The sequence below is a fragment of the Neofelis nebulosa genome, chromosome 11 (assembly GCF_028018385.1).
Source record: "Neofelis nebulosa isolate mNeoNeb1 chromosome 11, mNeoNeb1.pri, whole genome shotgun sequence".
NCBI classification, from domain to species: Eukaryota; Metazoa; Chordata; class Mammalia; order Carnivora; family Felidae; genus Neofelis; species Neofelis nebulosa.
In genome coordinates, this window is record NC_080792.1 from 95,559,378 (window position 1) to 95,576,589 (window position 17,212).

At 41.5% G+C, this 17,212-nt stretch overlaps 1 protein-coding gene across 1 annotated transcript; it reads left to right on the forward strand.

Annotated features, from left to right (window-relative positions):
- Positions 1–1,497: 1,497 nt before the first annotated feature.
- Positions 1,498–14,735, forward strand: ZNF268 (zinc finger protein 268). Its single transcript, XM_058691638.1, has 5 exons — positions 1,498–1,503; positions 2,036–2,236; positions 6,259–6,385; positions 6,673–6,768; positions 11,331–14,735. The coding sequence occupies exons 1-5, from the start codon at positions 1,498–1,500 to the stop codon at positions 13,766–13,768; spliced, it is 2,868 nt and encodes a 955-aa protein (XP_058547621.1). The 3' UTR covers positions 13,769–14,735.
- The last annotated feature ends 2,477 nt before the right edge of the window (positions 14,736–17,212 follow it).

A 17,212-nucleotide genomic window follows, 5' to 3' on the forward strand; every position in this document is an offset into this window, starting at 1 on the left:
TGTATTGCTATCAACTTCTGTCTTAGAACAGCTTTTGCTGTATCCCAAAGATTTTGGACCGTTGTGTTTTCATTTTCATTTTTCTCCGTGTATTTTTTAATTTTCTCTTTGGTTTCTTGGATGACCCATTCATTATTTTAATAGTATGTGATTTAACTTGCATATATTTGTTTTTTCCAGGTTTTTCTTGTGGTTGATTTCTAGTTTCATAGCGTTGTCATCAGAAAACATGCATGGTATGACTTTGATGTTTTTGACTTTGTTGAAATTTGTGGCTTAATATGTGATCTCTTCTGGATAATGTTCCGTGTGTATTTGAAAATAATGTGTATTCTGTTTTATGATGGAATGTTATGAAAATGTCTGTTAAATCCAGATACCTTGGTTCTTAATAATAGCAATATAACTGTCATATCTTACAGTGTGCATAAAATGGTTTTAAAATTACAATTTGTTATTATTAACAAGGGTACTGAATGAAGTTCAGTATGTCCTCGTAGCTCATTTTATCCAAAGAATACACAGCCAAATACTAGATGTGAAGATCAGCTACAAAAATTATGTTCTTGTAGTTTTGTTTCCAAAAGTGATAAACATATGTGCGTGTTGACACTTACTTGCAATTTGGGGATTGCCCTCCCTCTTGTTGATTCTCTAAAATATTTACCTAATTCAAAAGTAGACACTGACTCGCTTCATCCCTTCTGGCCTGTTCTTTGCTTCCTTCTGAGGTCACCAGTTTTACAGTTCCTGCTTCATCTTTTCAGTGATTCTTTTGGAAGTGTAGCAAACACATACTTACGTGCTAAGGCTTATCAGGAAGCCCTTTTTCTGCCTCTAGCCCTGTGCTTCCTCGAGTTCAGCATGCCCTTCTTTTCACGCATTTCTGTCACATGTACATCTTGTGTTTTGTGGTTAGTTTCTGAAACAAGATCTGAACCCTTTTCTCTTACTATCTGATAGCCTTTCTCCCTTTTCTCTCCTTTCCTTCTAGTCTGGATCTCTCCTCTCTTCTCCTCTCTTCCCTCCACCCCCGACTCCCTCCCCCATGTTCCCCCCTCCCCTGTCTCCCCTTCCCCTTTCCCTCTCCCCTCCCCTTCTTTGCCTGTTTCTTTCTGTCTCTCTCTTGTTCCTTTCACTGCCTGAATATTTTTCTGTGTGGGTTGATCTGGGCACTATTTTTATTGTTTTTCCCTCGAGAAAGAATATGTGTGCCTGGAAGAGACTATCTGCCAGTTATTTCTCAAATCCCCACTTCCTTAGGTGGTCACAGTGCTGTCAGGCCGCTTAGTGACTTTGGGATTGCTCTCCCATTGGGGGACACATTGGTGACTTTGGGGATGTGCAGTGTGTAGCCTATCAGAATCTTCCTTCATTGCTCACTCTTACTCCACTAGGATCTACGCCTCTGCTCTTGGGTCACATCTGTGTATAACCCTTAACATTTGTGAGGAGACCCTTGTTTGGTGTAGACGTCTTTGGGCCTTTTCTTGCACTATGATGGTAGGTCTCTTCTGTGTTCATGGGGAGCTTGGGGAAGGTTAAAACCTGCATTGATACCCTGATGTTATCGTACCCCAATGTTTTTATAACAACAAAATGTGAAACCTGGTGAGAGAGTTTAAGTAAATTGTCCATCAGCATCCAAATAGTGAGGGAAGAAATTCTGACTGAGACAGACTGGCTCATTCCAAATCTATTGCTTGTATACACCCGGCCTACAACAGAGTTGTCAGTCTTTAGCGTCCAGCATTGTGTTCTCATTGAAGTGGCTGCCTGACATTTTTCAACTCTTAGGTGCTTGCCGCGTCTTCAGGGTTCCTGGGTGCCTGTGCAGAGTGAGGGGAGGGGACTTTTGTCAGTGTGCTGGGCTCACCATGTGCATTTGTCTCGTGTCTGCCCCACGGCAACACTGAATACAGAGCACAGAACACCCAGCCTAGCCTCACGTGAGTGCGTTCACCAGCCAAAAAGACCGAGGTTGGGGCCTAGGGGAATTCCGGCCATTAAAGCGAGTTTGCTGTTACACCCGCAGGTTCCGCCTCTCCAGGAACAAGAGAGTTCGTGCAACAGAATCAGAGAGTTCCGAGATCAGGAATCCATCCTTGGTCAAGGGAGCCCCGACCAGAGGCCTCTCCCTGGTGCACCTCGGCAAAGACATAGGAATCACAGGACAGAGCAGGTTCTAGAGTGGCTGTTTATTTCCCACGAGCAGCCAAAACCCACCCAGTCTCGGGTGAGTTGTGTGTTTATTTATTCCCGCTTCTCTTGTATAGTACTTGTCTCCTTTTTTTTTTTTTTTTTTTTTTTGGTTGGGAGAGGGATGGGGATCCTTGGGTCAAAGAGTTAAGTTAGTCACTTCTCAGTTCATGCCCTGTTTATCATCACTGGTCTGTGTAAGGTCCCTATACCTTTATTTACATACTGTCTGATTTCCCCAAACTCCATTTCTGTCTCCTTCCCCACCTCTAAAAATTACTTTGTTTTTTGTGGATTTCTTTTGCTTATATGTATTCACAAAATATGTATTGTTATTGCTGTGTATGTATTTCTAATTTTTGTTAATGGTGTGTGCACATGTGTCTTGCTGTACTGGTTATATTTTGCAGTAAGCACTTTGTTTGATTAAACACCCACACTCTTTTTTTTTTTTTTCCAATATATGAAATTTATTGTCAAATTGGTTTCCATACAACACCCAGTGCTCATCCCAAAAGGTGCCCTCCTCAATACCCATCACCCACCCTCCCCTCCCTCCCACCCCCCATCAACCCTCAGTTTGTTCTCAGTTTTTAACAGTCTCCTATGCTTTGGCTCTCTCCCACTCTAACCTCTTTTTTTTTTTTTTTCTTCCCCTCCCCCATGGGTTTCTGTTAAGTTTCTCAGGATCCACATAAGAGCGAAACCATATGGTATCTGTCTTTCTCTGTATGGCTTATTTCACTTAGCATCACACTCTCCAGTTCCATCCACGTTGCTACAAAAGGCCATATTTCGTTCTTTCTCATTGCCAAGTAGTATTCCATTGTGTATATAAACCACAATTTCTTTATCCATTCATCAGTTGATGGACATTTAGGCTCTTTCCATAATTTGGCTATTGTTGAGAGTGCTGCTATAAACATTGGGGTACAAGTGCCCCTATGCATCAGTACTCCTGTATCCCTTGTAAACACCCACACCCTTAACTATATTTACCAGCTCATGCTACAGAGAGCAGTGTGTGAACATCCGTTTGCCTCACTTTCTCAGCCAACAATTTCTATTGTTACTCTTTTGATTTTGGCCATTCTGGTGATTGTATGATGGCATCTCTCGGTTTAATTTGCATTTCCTCCTGCCTAAAGAGGATGAGTACCTTCTGTCATGCATATTTGATAGTTTGTTGCCTTTGGATTTTCTTTTTTCTTAGTTTAAATGAATTTTTAATATCCTGGAAGCTTGTTAGAAATGCAGAATGTGACACCCCACAACCCTCTTCATTTTAACGAGATCCAGTGATCCACGTACATGAAAGTTTAAAACTAACTTGATACCAAATCCATATTCAAATTTTACCTGGGGTGCTTCCTTTACCTCCAGTATTTTGTTGCAGAAATTTTCAGGCAGAGGGCAAAGTTGAAAGATGTTAGTGAACTTCTGTGTTCCTGTCACCTAAAAGTTACCATTAACATTTTACCATACTTGCTTTATCGCATTATCCGTGTTTTTATCTCTCTATGCATCCATTAAACCATGTTGTTTGGGGTACATATCTTAATATAGTTCAGATACCATCATGCCTCCTTTAAATACTTCAGTATGAATAGCATTAACTGTTGTTCAATTTTTTTTTTTTTTTTTTTTTTTGCTTGCCTTTCATTCTGTTAATGCTGTCTTGATGAACAGGTATTTCTAATTTTAATTTATTCTGATTCATAATTTTTTATTGCTTGTGCTTTTTGTGTCCAATTTAAATACTTTTTTGCTATCTGAAGCTCATGAAGACATTTTCTTCATTATTTTACCTTTCACATTTAGGTTTGTAATACATCTCGAATGAATTTTTGTTTGGTGTGGGTGGGAGGCAAGATTTATTTTTTCATAGAGTTATCCAGTTGTCCTGGGCCCATGACATGATTGACTTTTTCCTATGCCTGCCTCTCTTGTCATCTGTCACGTGTCCGTGTGTGTGGTTTGCTTTCATAACTCTTGATTCTGTTTCACGGGTGTCACGAGCACACTCTGAAGAGGCACACGTGAGTTGTGTCAGCTTTATGCAGTCATAGAGCAAGGTGTTTTGTTTTGTTTTACTTTTTTTTTTTAACATTTATTTATTTTTGAAAGACAGAGACAGAGGGTGAGCAGGAGAGGTGGAGAGAGACAGAGACAGAGAGAGAGAGAGAGAGAGAGCGCGCAGAAGACACAGAATCTGAAGCAGGCTCCAGGCTCTGAGTTGTCAGCACAGAGCTGATTTGAAATTACACCAGCTTAACTTTGTTACCGTGCAAAGACTCTGCTCCTTTACAGCTCTGTCGTCACCCCTTTTGGTTATTGATGTCACAGAATTACATCTTTATGCACTGCATGACCCCATGCACAAACTAATAATTATTTTAAATGCATTGGTTTCTTGGGGCGCCTGGGTGGCGCAGTCGGTTGAGCGTCCGACTTCAGCCAGGTCACGATCTCGCGGTCCGTGAGTTCGAGCCCCGCGTCGGGCTCTGGGCTGATGGCTCGGAGCCTGGAGCCTGTTTCCGATTCTGTGTCTCCCTCTCTCTCTGCCCCTCCCCCGTTCATGCTCTGTCTCTCTCTGTCCCAAAAATAAATAAAAAACGTTGAAAAAAAAATTTTTTTTTTTTTTTTTTAAATGTTTTTTAAATGTTTTTTATTTATTTTTGGGACAGACAGAGACAGAGCATGAACGGGGGAGGGGCAGAGAGAGAGGGAGACACAGAATCGGAAACAGGCTCCAGGCTCCGAGCCATCAGCCCAGAGCCCGACGCGGGGCTCGAACTCACGGACCGCGAGATCGTGACCTGGCTGAAGTCGGACGCTCAACCGACTGCGCCACCCAGGCGCCCCGAAAAAAAATTTTTTAAATGCATTGGTTTCTTATAATATGTAGGAAACAAACTGTGGAGTTACAAACTGAAGTTAAAATAACACTGCCTCTTGCAGTTATTCATTTATCAACCTTTATTAAGATCTTTATTTCTTCATACAGTTTCGAGTTATTTTCTACTTTTATTTCACCTGCTCTCTGGAGCATTTCTGTCAGGCAAGTCTAACAAATGAACTCCCATTTGTTTTCTGGGAATGCCTTAATTTCCCCCTCTACTTTTGAAGGCCAGTTTTGACAGATACAGGGTTTTTGGTTGGCAATTTGGTTTGTTTTAGTGCTTTGAATATATCAGGTCATTGCCTTCACGTCTTCAAAGGTGCTGATGAGAAATCTGCTTATAATCTTACTGAGGATCCTCGTGTGGGATCAATTGTTTCTTGATGCTTTCAAGATTCTTTGTAGAAAATTGGATTATAATAGGTCTCGACATCGGTTTCTTTGAGCTCATATTTGTTGGTGTCTGTCAAGCTTCTTGGGTGTTTATATTCACATCTTTCATGAAATTTGGTGTTGTTATGACTAGTGTTTTTAATATTAGCCATTCTAATTGTGTGTAATGGCGTCTTATTATTAATTTGTAATTCTTTAATGAGGTATGATGTTGAACATCTTATCATATGCTTAATTGCCATCTGTGTATCTTCTTGTTCAGATCGTGTGCCTCACAAACTGGCCACTCCTTAGAGCTGTTCCCCTTTTATTCCACCTGAGTTGTGACATGCCTTCTCTCACAGTGGCTGCCCCAGCATTACCCTTTTATAGATTCAGCCTGACACTTTCAAATGGCTTTGCCAGCTTCCTCCTTTGTGCCCCTGTTGTGCTCTGTATGTTCGTTCATCTTAGCTTCTTTGACTCCCAGATATGTTCACAGATGTTTAACTTTGCTTTCCTATGTAGTGGTGAACACTTCTTGTGCACAGAGTTGTGTTTCATTCAAGTTTATATCACCTGCACCTCACTGGATATCTGGCACCAGGTATTCTCATATGTTGAGTGAAAGGCTGAGTGATTTAATACACATTGAAGGGATGCTTTCAATAAATTCTAGCTTTTCTCACAAAGTAGAATATAAACAATGGACATTCTAGGCAGCTTGTTGTTTCCCACAAGCTCAGTAAAATGATTTGAGATTCAATAGGAATGTGCTCTTTCAGGGACCATTGTCATTTGTGGATGTGTTTGTGGACTTTACCTGGGAAGAGTGGCGGCTGCTGGACCCAGCTCAGAAGCACCTGTACAGGAGTGTGATGTTGGAGAACTACAGCCACCTGGTGTCCCTGGGTAGGCGCTCCCTCCCTGAAAGGACTGTGTGTGATCTCCAAGCTTCCCCTTCTTGGGTGCTGAAACTTGGGTGGCTTTTGCAAAGAAATTACTTGTGATTTTAGACTTATATTTAAAGGCCATATTTTCTTAGTCTCCCTTTGGCATCAGAATATGCTAGTGGAACAGTCTCCACTTTGCTGTGGGCATAGGGCAGCTTCAACATGCTGCCTCCATGCCAAATCTTCCCTATTCTTCAGGGTCTGCGGTAGTTTTGGCCCAGGTTGTCTGTGATTTCCCATTCACAGGTTATCAAGACACCAAACCTGATATCATCTTCAAATTGGAGCAAGGAGAGGAACTGTGGATGTTGCAGGCCCAAATCCCAAGTCAAGGCCATCCAGGTGAGTGATCAAGATACTTGGATCTTTTCCTCCTGACTCAGAGTTGATGTGAATTCTGATGTGACGTACAACTCACGTTTGTGCCTTTTGTCTCATTTGTTACCGTTTTTTCTCCATTTCCTTCCCGTTCTGTTCTTTTTTCTACTTTCCCAAGATAGTGGACTCATTTTGTTATCCATTTAAACAAGCTTCCTCTTTATCTTACTCAGTGTGACTATCACACACCCTTCTACTTTCTTCTTTTTTTTAATTGTATTTTTAAATCTCTTTTTTATATTTTTTTAATTATATTTTTAAATCAACAACCACAGTCCCAACCTTCTTCCTTGTCCTTGAAATCTATTAGGATAAGTTGTCACTGTCATTTCTAAGTGCATTCCTACAGGCCTGGATATTAGTTATTCCACCTGGAGCCCTTTTCCCCCCTTACCCGGGTGACACCCCACTGAACCCACTCACACACTACATGGTGAAGCACTTATTCGTTTCATGCTTTACTGGCTTCGCTTGTTTTTCCTTCTGAGTCCAAGGGGTCTTTTTATAGTCACTACTTTTCTTCTTTATTATAACCTTTAAAAGATACCCATTCTGAAGATTTAAACTGTTTTTCTTTTTGGTAATTGACAGCGCGTCTGTCTTTCATCTGCTTTTTGGTACTGAGATTGGTCCATAGGGCATCTTCCCTGCATGTGTTCCCCCCCAGTCTCATTTTCAGGAACTGGAATCGTCCATTGGTTTGCTCCGTAGCTACATCATACTTTCTTCTCACCTTCTGATTGTTTATTCATTCTGCTGTGCTTCCAGCTCTTTCCCTGGCCACTGGGGAGTCAGCTTAAATCTCTTTTATGTGCCATTTTCTTCACTAGTGTTGCTGAAATCTGTTAATATTTTGGTTCTCTGTAGAGAAGTCTTTTAGGGGCACCTGGGTGGCGCAGTCGGTTAAGCGTCCGACTTCAGCCAGGTCACGATCTCGCGGTCCGTGAGTTCGAGCCCCGCGTCGGGCTCTGGGCTGATGGCCCAGAGCCTGGAGCCTGCTTCCGATTCTCTGTCTCCCTCTCTCTCTGCTCCTCCCCCGTTCATGCTCTGTCTTTCTCTCTCTGTCTCAAAAATAAATAAACGTTAAAAAAAAAAAAAATTTATAAGAGAAGTCTTTTAAATTTCCCATATTCCCATTTCCCACCAACACCAAGGCCAATATCTCATTTTTGGTCATTGTATTTATTAATCAAATGTATTCATCTTGGTCCTTTTGTGTTAGTTCATCTTCATGTTACTATCAGGTATGTTTCCCTACGCGAGTTTAATCTGTCACAGGCAGGGCCATATGAATCACGTTGGTGTTTGTATCATTAGGATTGTTTCAGCTGTAATTTCTCATCAATCCGAAATCAACCTATTAAGCAGAAGCTATTTATTAGTACACATCGCAAGAAGTCCTGAAGTAGGGCAGCTGTAGGGTTGACTAAGTGATTGACTCAGTAAATCACCGAAAGTCTGGTTGTTCCCGCCATTCTCAGTATGTCAGCATTTTCCCAGGTTATCTTCCCCATGGTCACCAGACGGCTATTACGGTTCCAGCCAACACCTGCAGATGTGCTAGCCCCAGTAGAAGAAAAACTGCTTTTTCCACGTGGCTGTTTTTATGAGGTGGTAAAGCCTGTTCCAAGAAATCTCCTCAAACTTGCCATACTCAGTGGGTTAGGTTTTTATCACAGCCCCTGTCTGAAGAAGACTCTGGCAAGGGAAGTGGGCGTACCAGTGTTGACTCATTTAAATGATGCTTCACCTTCTGGGCAGAGGGGTAGAGGTAGCAATGGAGACAGGTCCCCGTTTCCCTGACTGAAGCACGTGGCCTTAAGGATGGGTTTGGGGACAAAATCAGGTTTCTGCCAGCCAGGAAAAGGGAGGAAAGGTTGTTGGGTAGGCAGCACTGTCTACCTTCGTCCACCTCTTTGGAGAGGTAGCTTCTGGTCACATCCATCTTCCAGTCCATCCATCTTCAAAAATATTCCACCACCCCTGTTTTCCTTCTAATACTGTATTAACACAAGTCCTGGATCCTTGTTCCCAGTCAGCCCTGGTGGTAGTTCTTCATGGTCTGGTGGCTTGCAGTTGAAGATAAGTTATTCATATTCAACCAGCCAGAGAATTGCAGAGTAGGTAAAACAGGGCCACTGCAGTGAGTGCCACACAGGAGTCCCTGGTTTGCGGTGCCTTGAAACCCTGGTCGGGGCCAGGACTCCCTGGTGTGGCAGTGGCCACGGGTCCTTGGTTCTGCTCTCTGAGCATAATTCTCTTGCTATTGTCTTCTGTGGCTACACTCAAGACGGTCATTCAGGAGAATGTTTTTCTGTAGCTTCAGTGTCTGAATTCTTCTGGTGCAAGTTGAGTTTCCGGGGACTACCTTCCAGGGACAGCCAGGAATCATCTTCAGTTACGTTTAAGTAATATTTAAACTCAGGAATTTCTGTCCTCCATTCATCGGCTCTAGTATCGTTTCCCGTTTCTTGAATTCTTTGAACTTTCCCTGTGACAACCAACCATAATATCATTTTCTGCCATTATTGTTGCGAAGAGAATGCCCCACCAAAAATGCATTAGGTTTGTTGGGAAGTCGAAGGAGGTCAGAGCTGTGCTATCTAAGAGCGGTAAGGGTGGGTATGGCACCAGTCAGAGAAGGGTTACAAGGGTAGAGTATTGGGATAGGTTCGGTGTCCACGGACCCTGAAAGCCTGCACGGACAAGACTGTTAGCCAAACACGTGACCAAATCTGATTCTCATTTTGGCATCTAGATCAGGTCTACCCATTCTCTTCTGTTCAGCCTCCAGATATTTGTCATTGTGCCTGAGGATTTAGTCCCGTGTTTCGTTCCCTGTCTGCGTTCTGTCATTGGCTTTTGTTTTGTGGTAAACAGCATTCTGCTCACCCTGCCCCCTCTCAGTTTTCTGTTCCCCCAGAGTAAACCACTTTCATCCCTGTTTGGCTCCACTTGCTTCCATATTTTCTAAATAACCAGCCTATTGTAGTGCATCTTGATTTTCCCCCTTAATAATGGTTATTCAGTATGAAAGTGTAATGATTTAATTCTCTTTCACCCTCCTTCCTTCATACTCCCCATGATACACACACTGTCTCTTCTTATGCCCCAGTCATCTTAATAAAGTTACTTCATTTGGGTTAGATCGGTCTTCAGTTCTTACATCTTTATGACCCTGTAAGTTCTGTCCACAGGTAAATCATGCAAATGCGCAATGGTGTTAATTTTTGTTCATAGATCATTTATTTTCTTTTGAGTTGTTTTATTTGTCTGCCAAGTCTTCCCTGTTCTCATCATTAACGTATTTATCATTAACCCCAGACTTTTCTTCACATGTCTAAATATTCTTGTGGTACAGTCAACCAATTTAGTAATTCTGTCAATCTCTTCCTGATGACATCACTTCTTTTTGACTTTCTCCATTATAACCTCGTTTTTCTCATAACCTGGGTATACCATTTTTTATCCTGGAGTCTCAGGTTTTATTTTCTATATCTGTTTTGTGTCATCTGTTTTCTTGGTTGGTTTTATTAGAGCACTCTTCAAGTAGCTTCCTGTGAAAGAGTGCATGTGATACAAATTTTGAGACCTGTGCCTCCAAAAATGTTTATATTTTACTCCTGAATGCTCTGCTTTTTGTCCTCTAGTGATGCTAATGAGAAGTCAGATGCCATTCTAAATTTTGATCCAATTATTATTTTTTTATTTTTTATTATTTTTTTTTTTTTAATTTTTTTTAACGTTTTATTTATTTTTGAGACAGAGAGAGACAGAGCATGAACGGGGGAGGGGCAGAGAGAGAGGGAGACACAGAATCGGAAGCAGGCTCCAGGCTCTGAGCCATCAGGCCAGAGCCCGACGCGGGGCTCGAACTCACGGACCGCGAGATCGTGACCTGGCTGAAGTCGGACGCTTAACCGACTGAGCCACCCAGGCGCCCCTTGATCCAATTATTTATTGAAAGAATATAATGCTGAGATCCCTTCCAACTGCTTTATATTTTCCTTATTTTTCCTTGTACCTATTTTGTTTTCTTTACTCATTATGCAAAATTTCAAGACTTGAAACCATCTGTATGCATTGTCAGTTTTCTATGCTTATCTTCATTTTTAGTGTTTTTTTTTAATTTTTATTTATTTTTGAGACAGAGACAGAGTGTGAGTGGGGGAGGGGCAGAGAGAGAGAGAGAGGGAGACACAGAATCCGAAGCAGGCTCCAGGCTCTGAGCAGTTAGCACAGAGCCCAAAGCGAGGCTCAAATTCAGGAGCCGTGAGATCATGACCTGAGCTGAAGTTGGACATTTAACCAACTGAGCCACCCAGGTGCCCCTTCATTTTTAGTTTCGATTGTTCTCCCCAATGGCCAGGAGTTTCGTTATGTTTATACTTGAGGTTTTATTTATATTCAGATCTGATATATGAAACTAAAAGTATAATCTCATGACATGGCATTTTTAAGATGATTTTATGTTCTGCCAGGATCGTGTTATTATTTTTAACATGTAACTATTTTCTCATTTCTAGAAAAAGTCCTGGAAATTGATGATCATGTGGACTGGCATCAGGAAAATCAAGGCAAGCTGGAAAGTATGGCAAAAAACTATGAATGTACTGCATTTGGAAAACTATGTCTTCTTAGTACAAATTATGATTCTTCAGGACAAAAGCTTCATAAATACATCACTCATGGAATGAGTTTTAAATATAATATAGATTTCAATAGTGGTTTTGCTGGAAAGAATCCTAGTGAGTTTCATGCATACAGGGAACCATTCCATCAATCTAAACACGAGCAAACTGTTACTGGAATAAAATACTGTGAAAGTAATGAATCTGGTAAAACCGTCAGCAAGAAGTCACCACTCATATGCCAACAGGTGTATATGGGTGGAAAACCCTTTGAATGTGGCTTTTGTGGGAAGGCCTTCAGCAGCAAGTCATACCTTGCAGTGCATCAGCGAACTCACGCAGAAGAGAAACCCTACAAATGTAAGGGATGTGGAAAGGACTTTAGCAGCAAATCCTACCTCACTGTCCATCAGAGAACTCACACAGGTGAGAAACTCCATGAATGCAGTGAATGCGGGAAAGCCTTCAGTTTCAATTCACAACTCGTTATACATCAAAGAATTCACACAGGTGAGAATCCCTATGAATGCTGTGAATGTGGAAAAGTATTCAGTAGAAAAGACCAGCTCGTTTCACACCAGAGAACTCATTCGGGGCAGAAACCCTATGGTTGTAATGAATGTGGTAAGGCTTTTGGTTTGAAGTCACAGCTCATTATACATCAAAGAATTCATACAGGAGAGAAACCCTTTGAATGCAGTGAATGTCAGAAAGCCTTTAATACAAAGTCAAACCTTATGGTACATCAGAGAACCCATACAGGGGAGAAACCGTATGGTTGTACTGAGTGTGGAAAAGCCTTTACTTTCAAGTCGCAGCTCATTGTACATCAGGGGGTTCACACAGGAGTAAAGCCCTATGGGTGCATTCAGTGTGGGAAAGCCTTCAGTCTGAAGTCACAGCTCATTGTGCATCAGAGAAGTCACACAGGAATGAAACCTTTTGTATGTAGCGAATGTGGCAAAGCCTTCAGGAGCAAGTCCTACCTCATTATACACATGAGGACTCACACAGGAGAGAAACTCCATGAATGCGGTGACTGTGGGAAAGCCTTCAGTTTTAATTCACAACTCGTTATACATCAGCGGATTCACACAGGAGAGAGTCCATATGAATGCCGTGAATGTGGGAAAGCCTTCAGTCGGAAATACCAGCTCATTTCACACCAGAGAACCCATGCTGGGGAGAAGCCCTATGAATGCAGTGACTGTGGGAAAACTTTTGGCTTAAAGTCACAGCTCATTATACATCAGAGAACTCATACAGGCGAGAAACCCTTTGAATGCAGCGAATGTAGCAAAGCCTTTAACACAAAGTCGAATCTTATTGTGCATCAGAGGACCCATACAGGGGAGAAACCCTACAGTTGTAGTGAATGTGGAAAAGCCTTCACTTTCAAGTCACAGCTCATTGTACATCAGGGGGTTCACACTGGGGTGAAACCCTATGGATGTAATCAGTGTGGAAAAGCCTTTAGTTTGAAGTCACAGCTCATTGTGCATCAGAGAAGTCACACAGGAGTGAAACCCTACGGATGCAGCGAATGTGGAAAAGCCTTCAGGAGCAAGTCCTACCTCATTATACACATGAGGACTCACACAGGAGAGAAACCACATGAATGCAGTGAATGTGGAAAATCCTTCAGTTTCAATTCACAGCTCATTGTACATCAGAGAATTCACACAGGAGAAAATCCCTATGAATGCAGTGAATGTGGAAAAGCTTTTAATAGGAAAGATCAGCTCATTTCTCATCAGAGAACTCATGCAGGGGAAAAACCTTATGGATGCAGTGACTGTGGGAAAGCCTTTAGTAGCAAGTCCTACCTCATTATACACATGAGAACTCATTCAGGAGAGAAACCACATGAATGTAACCAATGTGGGAAGGCCTTCATTTGGAAGTCACTACTCATTGTACATGAGCGAACTCACGCAGGGGAAAGCCCTTATAAATGTAGTCAGTGTGAGAAATCCTTCAGTGGAAAATTACGGCTCATTGTACATCAGAGAATGCACACAAGAGAGAAACCCTATGAGTGCAGTGAGTGTGAGAAAGCCTTCATTAGGAAATCTCAGCTCATTGTACATCAGAGAACTCATTCAGGGGAGAAACCCTATGGATGCAATGAATGTGGAAAAACCTTCTCTCAGAAATCAATTCTCAGTGCACACCAGAGGACTCATACAGGAGAGAAACCCTGTAAATGCACTGAATGTGGGAAAGCCTTTTGTTGGAAGTCTCAGCTCATTATGCATCAGAGAACTCATGCAGATGAAAAACATATTGATGAATTAAATGTAAGAAACTTTCTTCCAAAAGTCAACTCATAGGAAACTCCAGCAAATTCATACAGAAGAGAAACTCTGTAACTGAAATAATCTCAGTGTACACCAGAAAACTAATACTGAATAGAAACCTTATGAACGCACAGCATGTGGCAGGGCACCCACAGAAAGCTGCTTTTTGCATATAAAATAAAAACAGTAAATGCACACGGAATGTCATGAATTCAGTGAGCCCGGTAGGTCATCCTTTGTTAAAGTTTGTACAGGTGAGGAGCCATATCAATGAAGTGAATTTTGGAAAGTTATTTTTTTACTGTGATAAAATTTGCAAAGAGGAAGTTTCATAAAGCAAGTGAATATGGAGCACACTCCTTTGAAATTAATTTTAAACAGTAGGATTTTAATGAGAGAATGTGTAAAGGCAATGAATGGCAGAATTATCAAAATTGCACACTCTTTAGGTATCAGAAAATCATACCTTGGAGAAATCATGCTATAAATTAGGGAAATTCTTCATCTAGGAAAGACAAACTTCTATTTAAAAAAATATATTATGAATGAAGATCTATGAATGTGTCAAAAGGGGTAAAGCCTCAGTAGAAAGGTTCCCTTCACTGTTATTTTAATTTGGAAGATAATTTAAGAATTATTGTAAGGGAAATTATGTTCCAGATTGTTAGGAAAATATTGGAGAAAATATTCAACTATAAATGATAGGCATGTTTATAATGGAATATAAAGTGGGTTTTTTGTTTTGTTTTGTTTTGTTTTTTACAATGTAAATAAATATAATCAGGATAACCAGAAATACATCATAAGACCTACAGGGATATTTAGATGTTATCTTCCTTTTACTATAGGAGTTATGTGTAGTTTGGCATTCCACTTGTGAATGTCACATATGAGAGATAAGTTAGATACATGCCATTGCCCAGGGACTTATTCTTTTTAAGAAATACAACTTGTTTCTAGAATAATATGATTTATTAAAAATACATTTCAATACTACAAAGCTTTTCTACTGTTTTGTACCTTTTTTTTTTTTTTTTTTTTTTTCCAACGTTTTTTATTTTTATTTTTGGGACAGAGAGAGACAGAGCATGAACGGGGGAGGGGCAGAGAGAGAGGGAGACACAGAATCGGAAACATGCTCCAGGCTCCGAGCCATCAGCCCAGAGCCCGACGCGGGGCTGGAACTCACAGACCGCGAGATTGTGACCTGGCTGAAGTCGGACGCTTAACCGACTGCGCCACCCAGGCGCCCCTGTTTTGTACCTTTTGTAAGTGGGCCTGGTGACTACTTCTTTAGTTATGTACATTATTATAGTGCATAATTGATGTGTTTGTGTAGCTGGAATCTATTCTGCCCTCAGTAGTTAGAACATCTTGATTTTCACTAAGGTAATCTCTCACAGTGTGTGAGGTCCTGATGGGGCCATCATTCAAGGTGCCCTACCAAGGACTTGACATGATCGTCAAAGTAGGCTGAGATATTCCAGACTTTGAATTTCTCATGGACTCCTTAAGTACCAAAAAGCAAACTGAGCTTTTGTTTTCTGGTAACATTTTCCTGCAATTATTAATTAGTTCTTTCTGTATAGATTACCCAGGATAGCTTTAGTTATTGTCATTTTAAAATTCTAATTCACTTATCTTTGTATGAGTTATCTGGTGTGCTTTGAACATATTTAAATGACACATTTAGTGGCACTGCTGAAATGTGTTCAGGCACACCTCATTTTATTGTCCTTCGCAGGCAATGCTGTTTCCCAAATTGAAGGCATGTGGTGACCCTGCACCGAGCAAACGTATTGGCTTCATTTTTCCAATAGCATTTGTTTACTTCATGTCTCTGTCACATTTCACTAATTCTTGCAATATTCCAAACTTGCCATTATTTGTTATGGTGATCTGTGGTCAGTGATTATGATTTGCTGAAAACTCAGCATGTTTTAGCAATGTACTTAAATTAAAGTATGTACATTGCTTTTTTTAGACATAATGCTACTGTACATTTAATAGACTACAGTGTAGTGTAAATATAGCTTTTATATGCGTTAAGAAACAAAACTTCATTTGACTCGGTTTATTGCCACATTTGCTTCACTATGGTAGTCTGGAACCAAACCTGCAGTTGTCTGAGGTACGTGTGTACGTGTAGCTGTAGAGTGAGGATGGGGAAAAGTCACTGTGCCAGCTTCCTTCTTACAAGGTCAGTTTTCCTCTCCAGTTTCTTTTTTTTTTTTTTTAACATTTATTTATTTTTGGGACAGAGAGAGACAGAGCATGAACGGGGGAGGGGCAGAGAGAGAGGGAGACACAGAATCGGAAACAGGCTCCAGGCTCCGAGCCATCAGCCCAGAGCCTGACGCGGGGCTCGAACTCACGGACCGCGAGATCGTGACCTGGCTGAAGTCGGACGCCCAACCGACTGCGCCACCCAGGCGCCCCCTCTCCAGTTTCTTTATGTGAATGAACATTAACCTGAAGAGAGTTGGGACCCTGGCAATCACGGCTACACTTCAGGAGTAGCGTATTGCAAACCACAGATGTTTCTCTTTTTGAATTTTTAAAAAATGTTTACTTACTTTGGGAGAGAGAGTGTGCGCAGGGAAGGAGCAGAGAGAGGTGGAGCCACAGAATCTGAAGCGGGTTCTAACCTGCTTGGAGGCTCTGAGCTGTCAGCACAGAGCCTGACGTGCAGCTTGAACCCATGAACCGTGAGATCACGTTGGACGTTCCACCGACTGAGCTGCCCAGGTGCCCCTCAAGCCACAGATACTCCTGAATCCCCTCCCACTTTGTCCTCTGTACTTGAGGAGGGAATCCCACCATTTACCCTCCTTTGAAGGAGGTGTTTAATGATTTCTGAATGCCTGGTCCTTCCTGTGTTCAGCTCATTACACGGGATGCAATCTAAAGATACCTGGAGTAAAGAAGGATGATTCACAGAAGAGAAGAGAAAGTTTGCATGAGGGAAGAATGTCAGATACTTGATCAAGTGTATTCCCTAAATCTGGAAAATATAATGAGTATGTGTTTTGTCATAGATGTTCCAAGGAAGATTCACACATAATAATGAATTGTGTGAATGTATTGTGTGATGCAAATCCACATGCAACCTTGCCCAGTAGAAATGTTGATATAATGTTGACAACATTATAATGTTTCAACAACGTTGAAATCAAATACTGTGGGAAAGGCTAATGCTAACATTAAGTTCTTAATCTTAAAAAGAAAATTTGGGGCAACTGGTCAGTGTAGAGTGTGCAACGCTTGATCTCAGGGTTGTGAGTTTGAACCCCATGTTGCACGTAGAGATTGCTTAAAAATAAAATAGGGGTGCCTGGGTGGCTCAGTTGGTTAAGTGTCTGACTTTGGCTCAGGTCATGATCTCACGATTCATGGGTTCGAGCCCTGCATTGGGCTTTGTGCTGACAGTCGCTCAGAGCCTGGAGTCCGTTTCGTATTCTGCCTCTCCCCCACTCA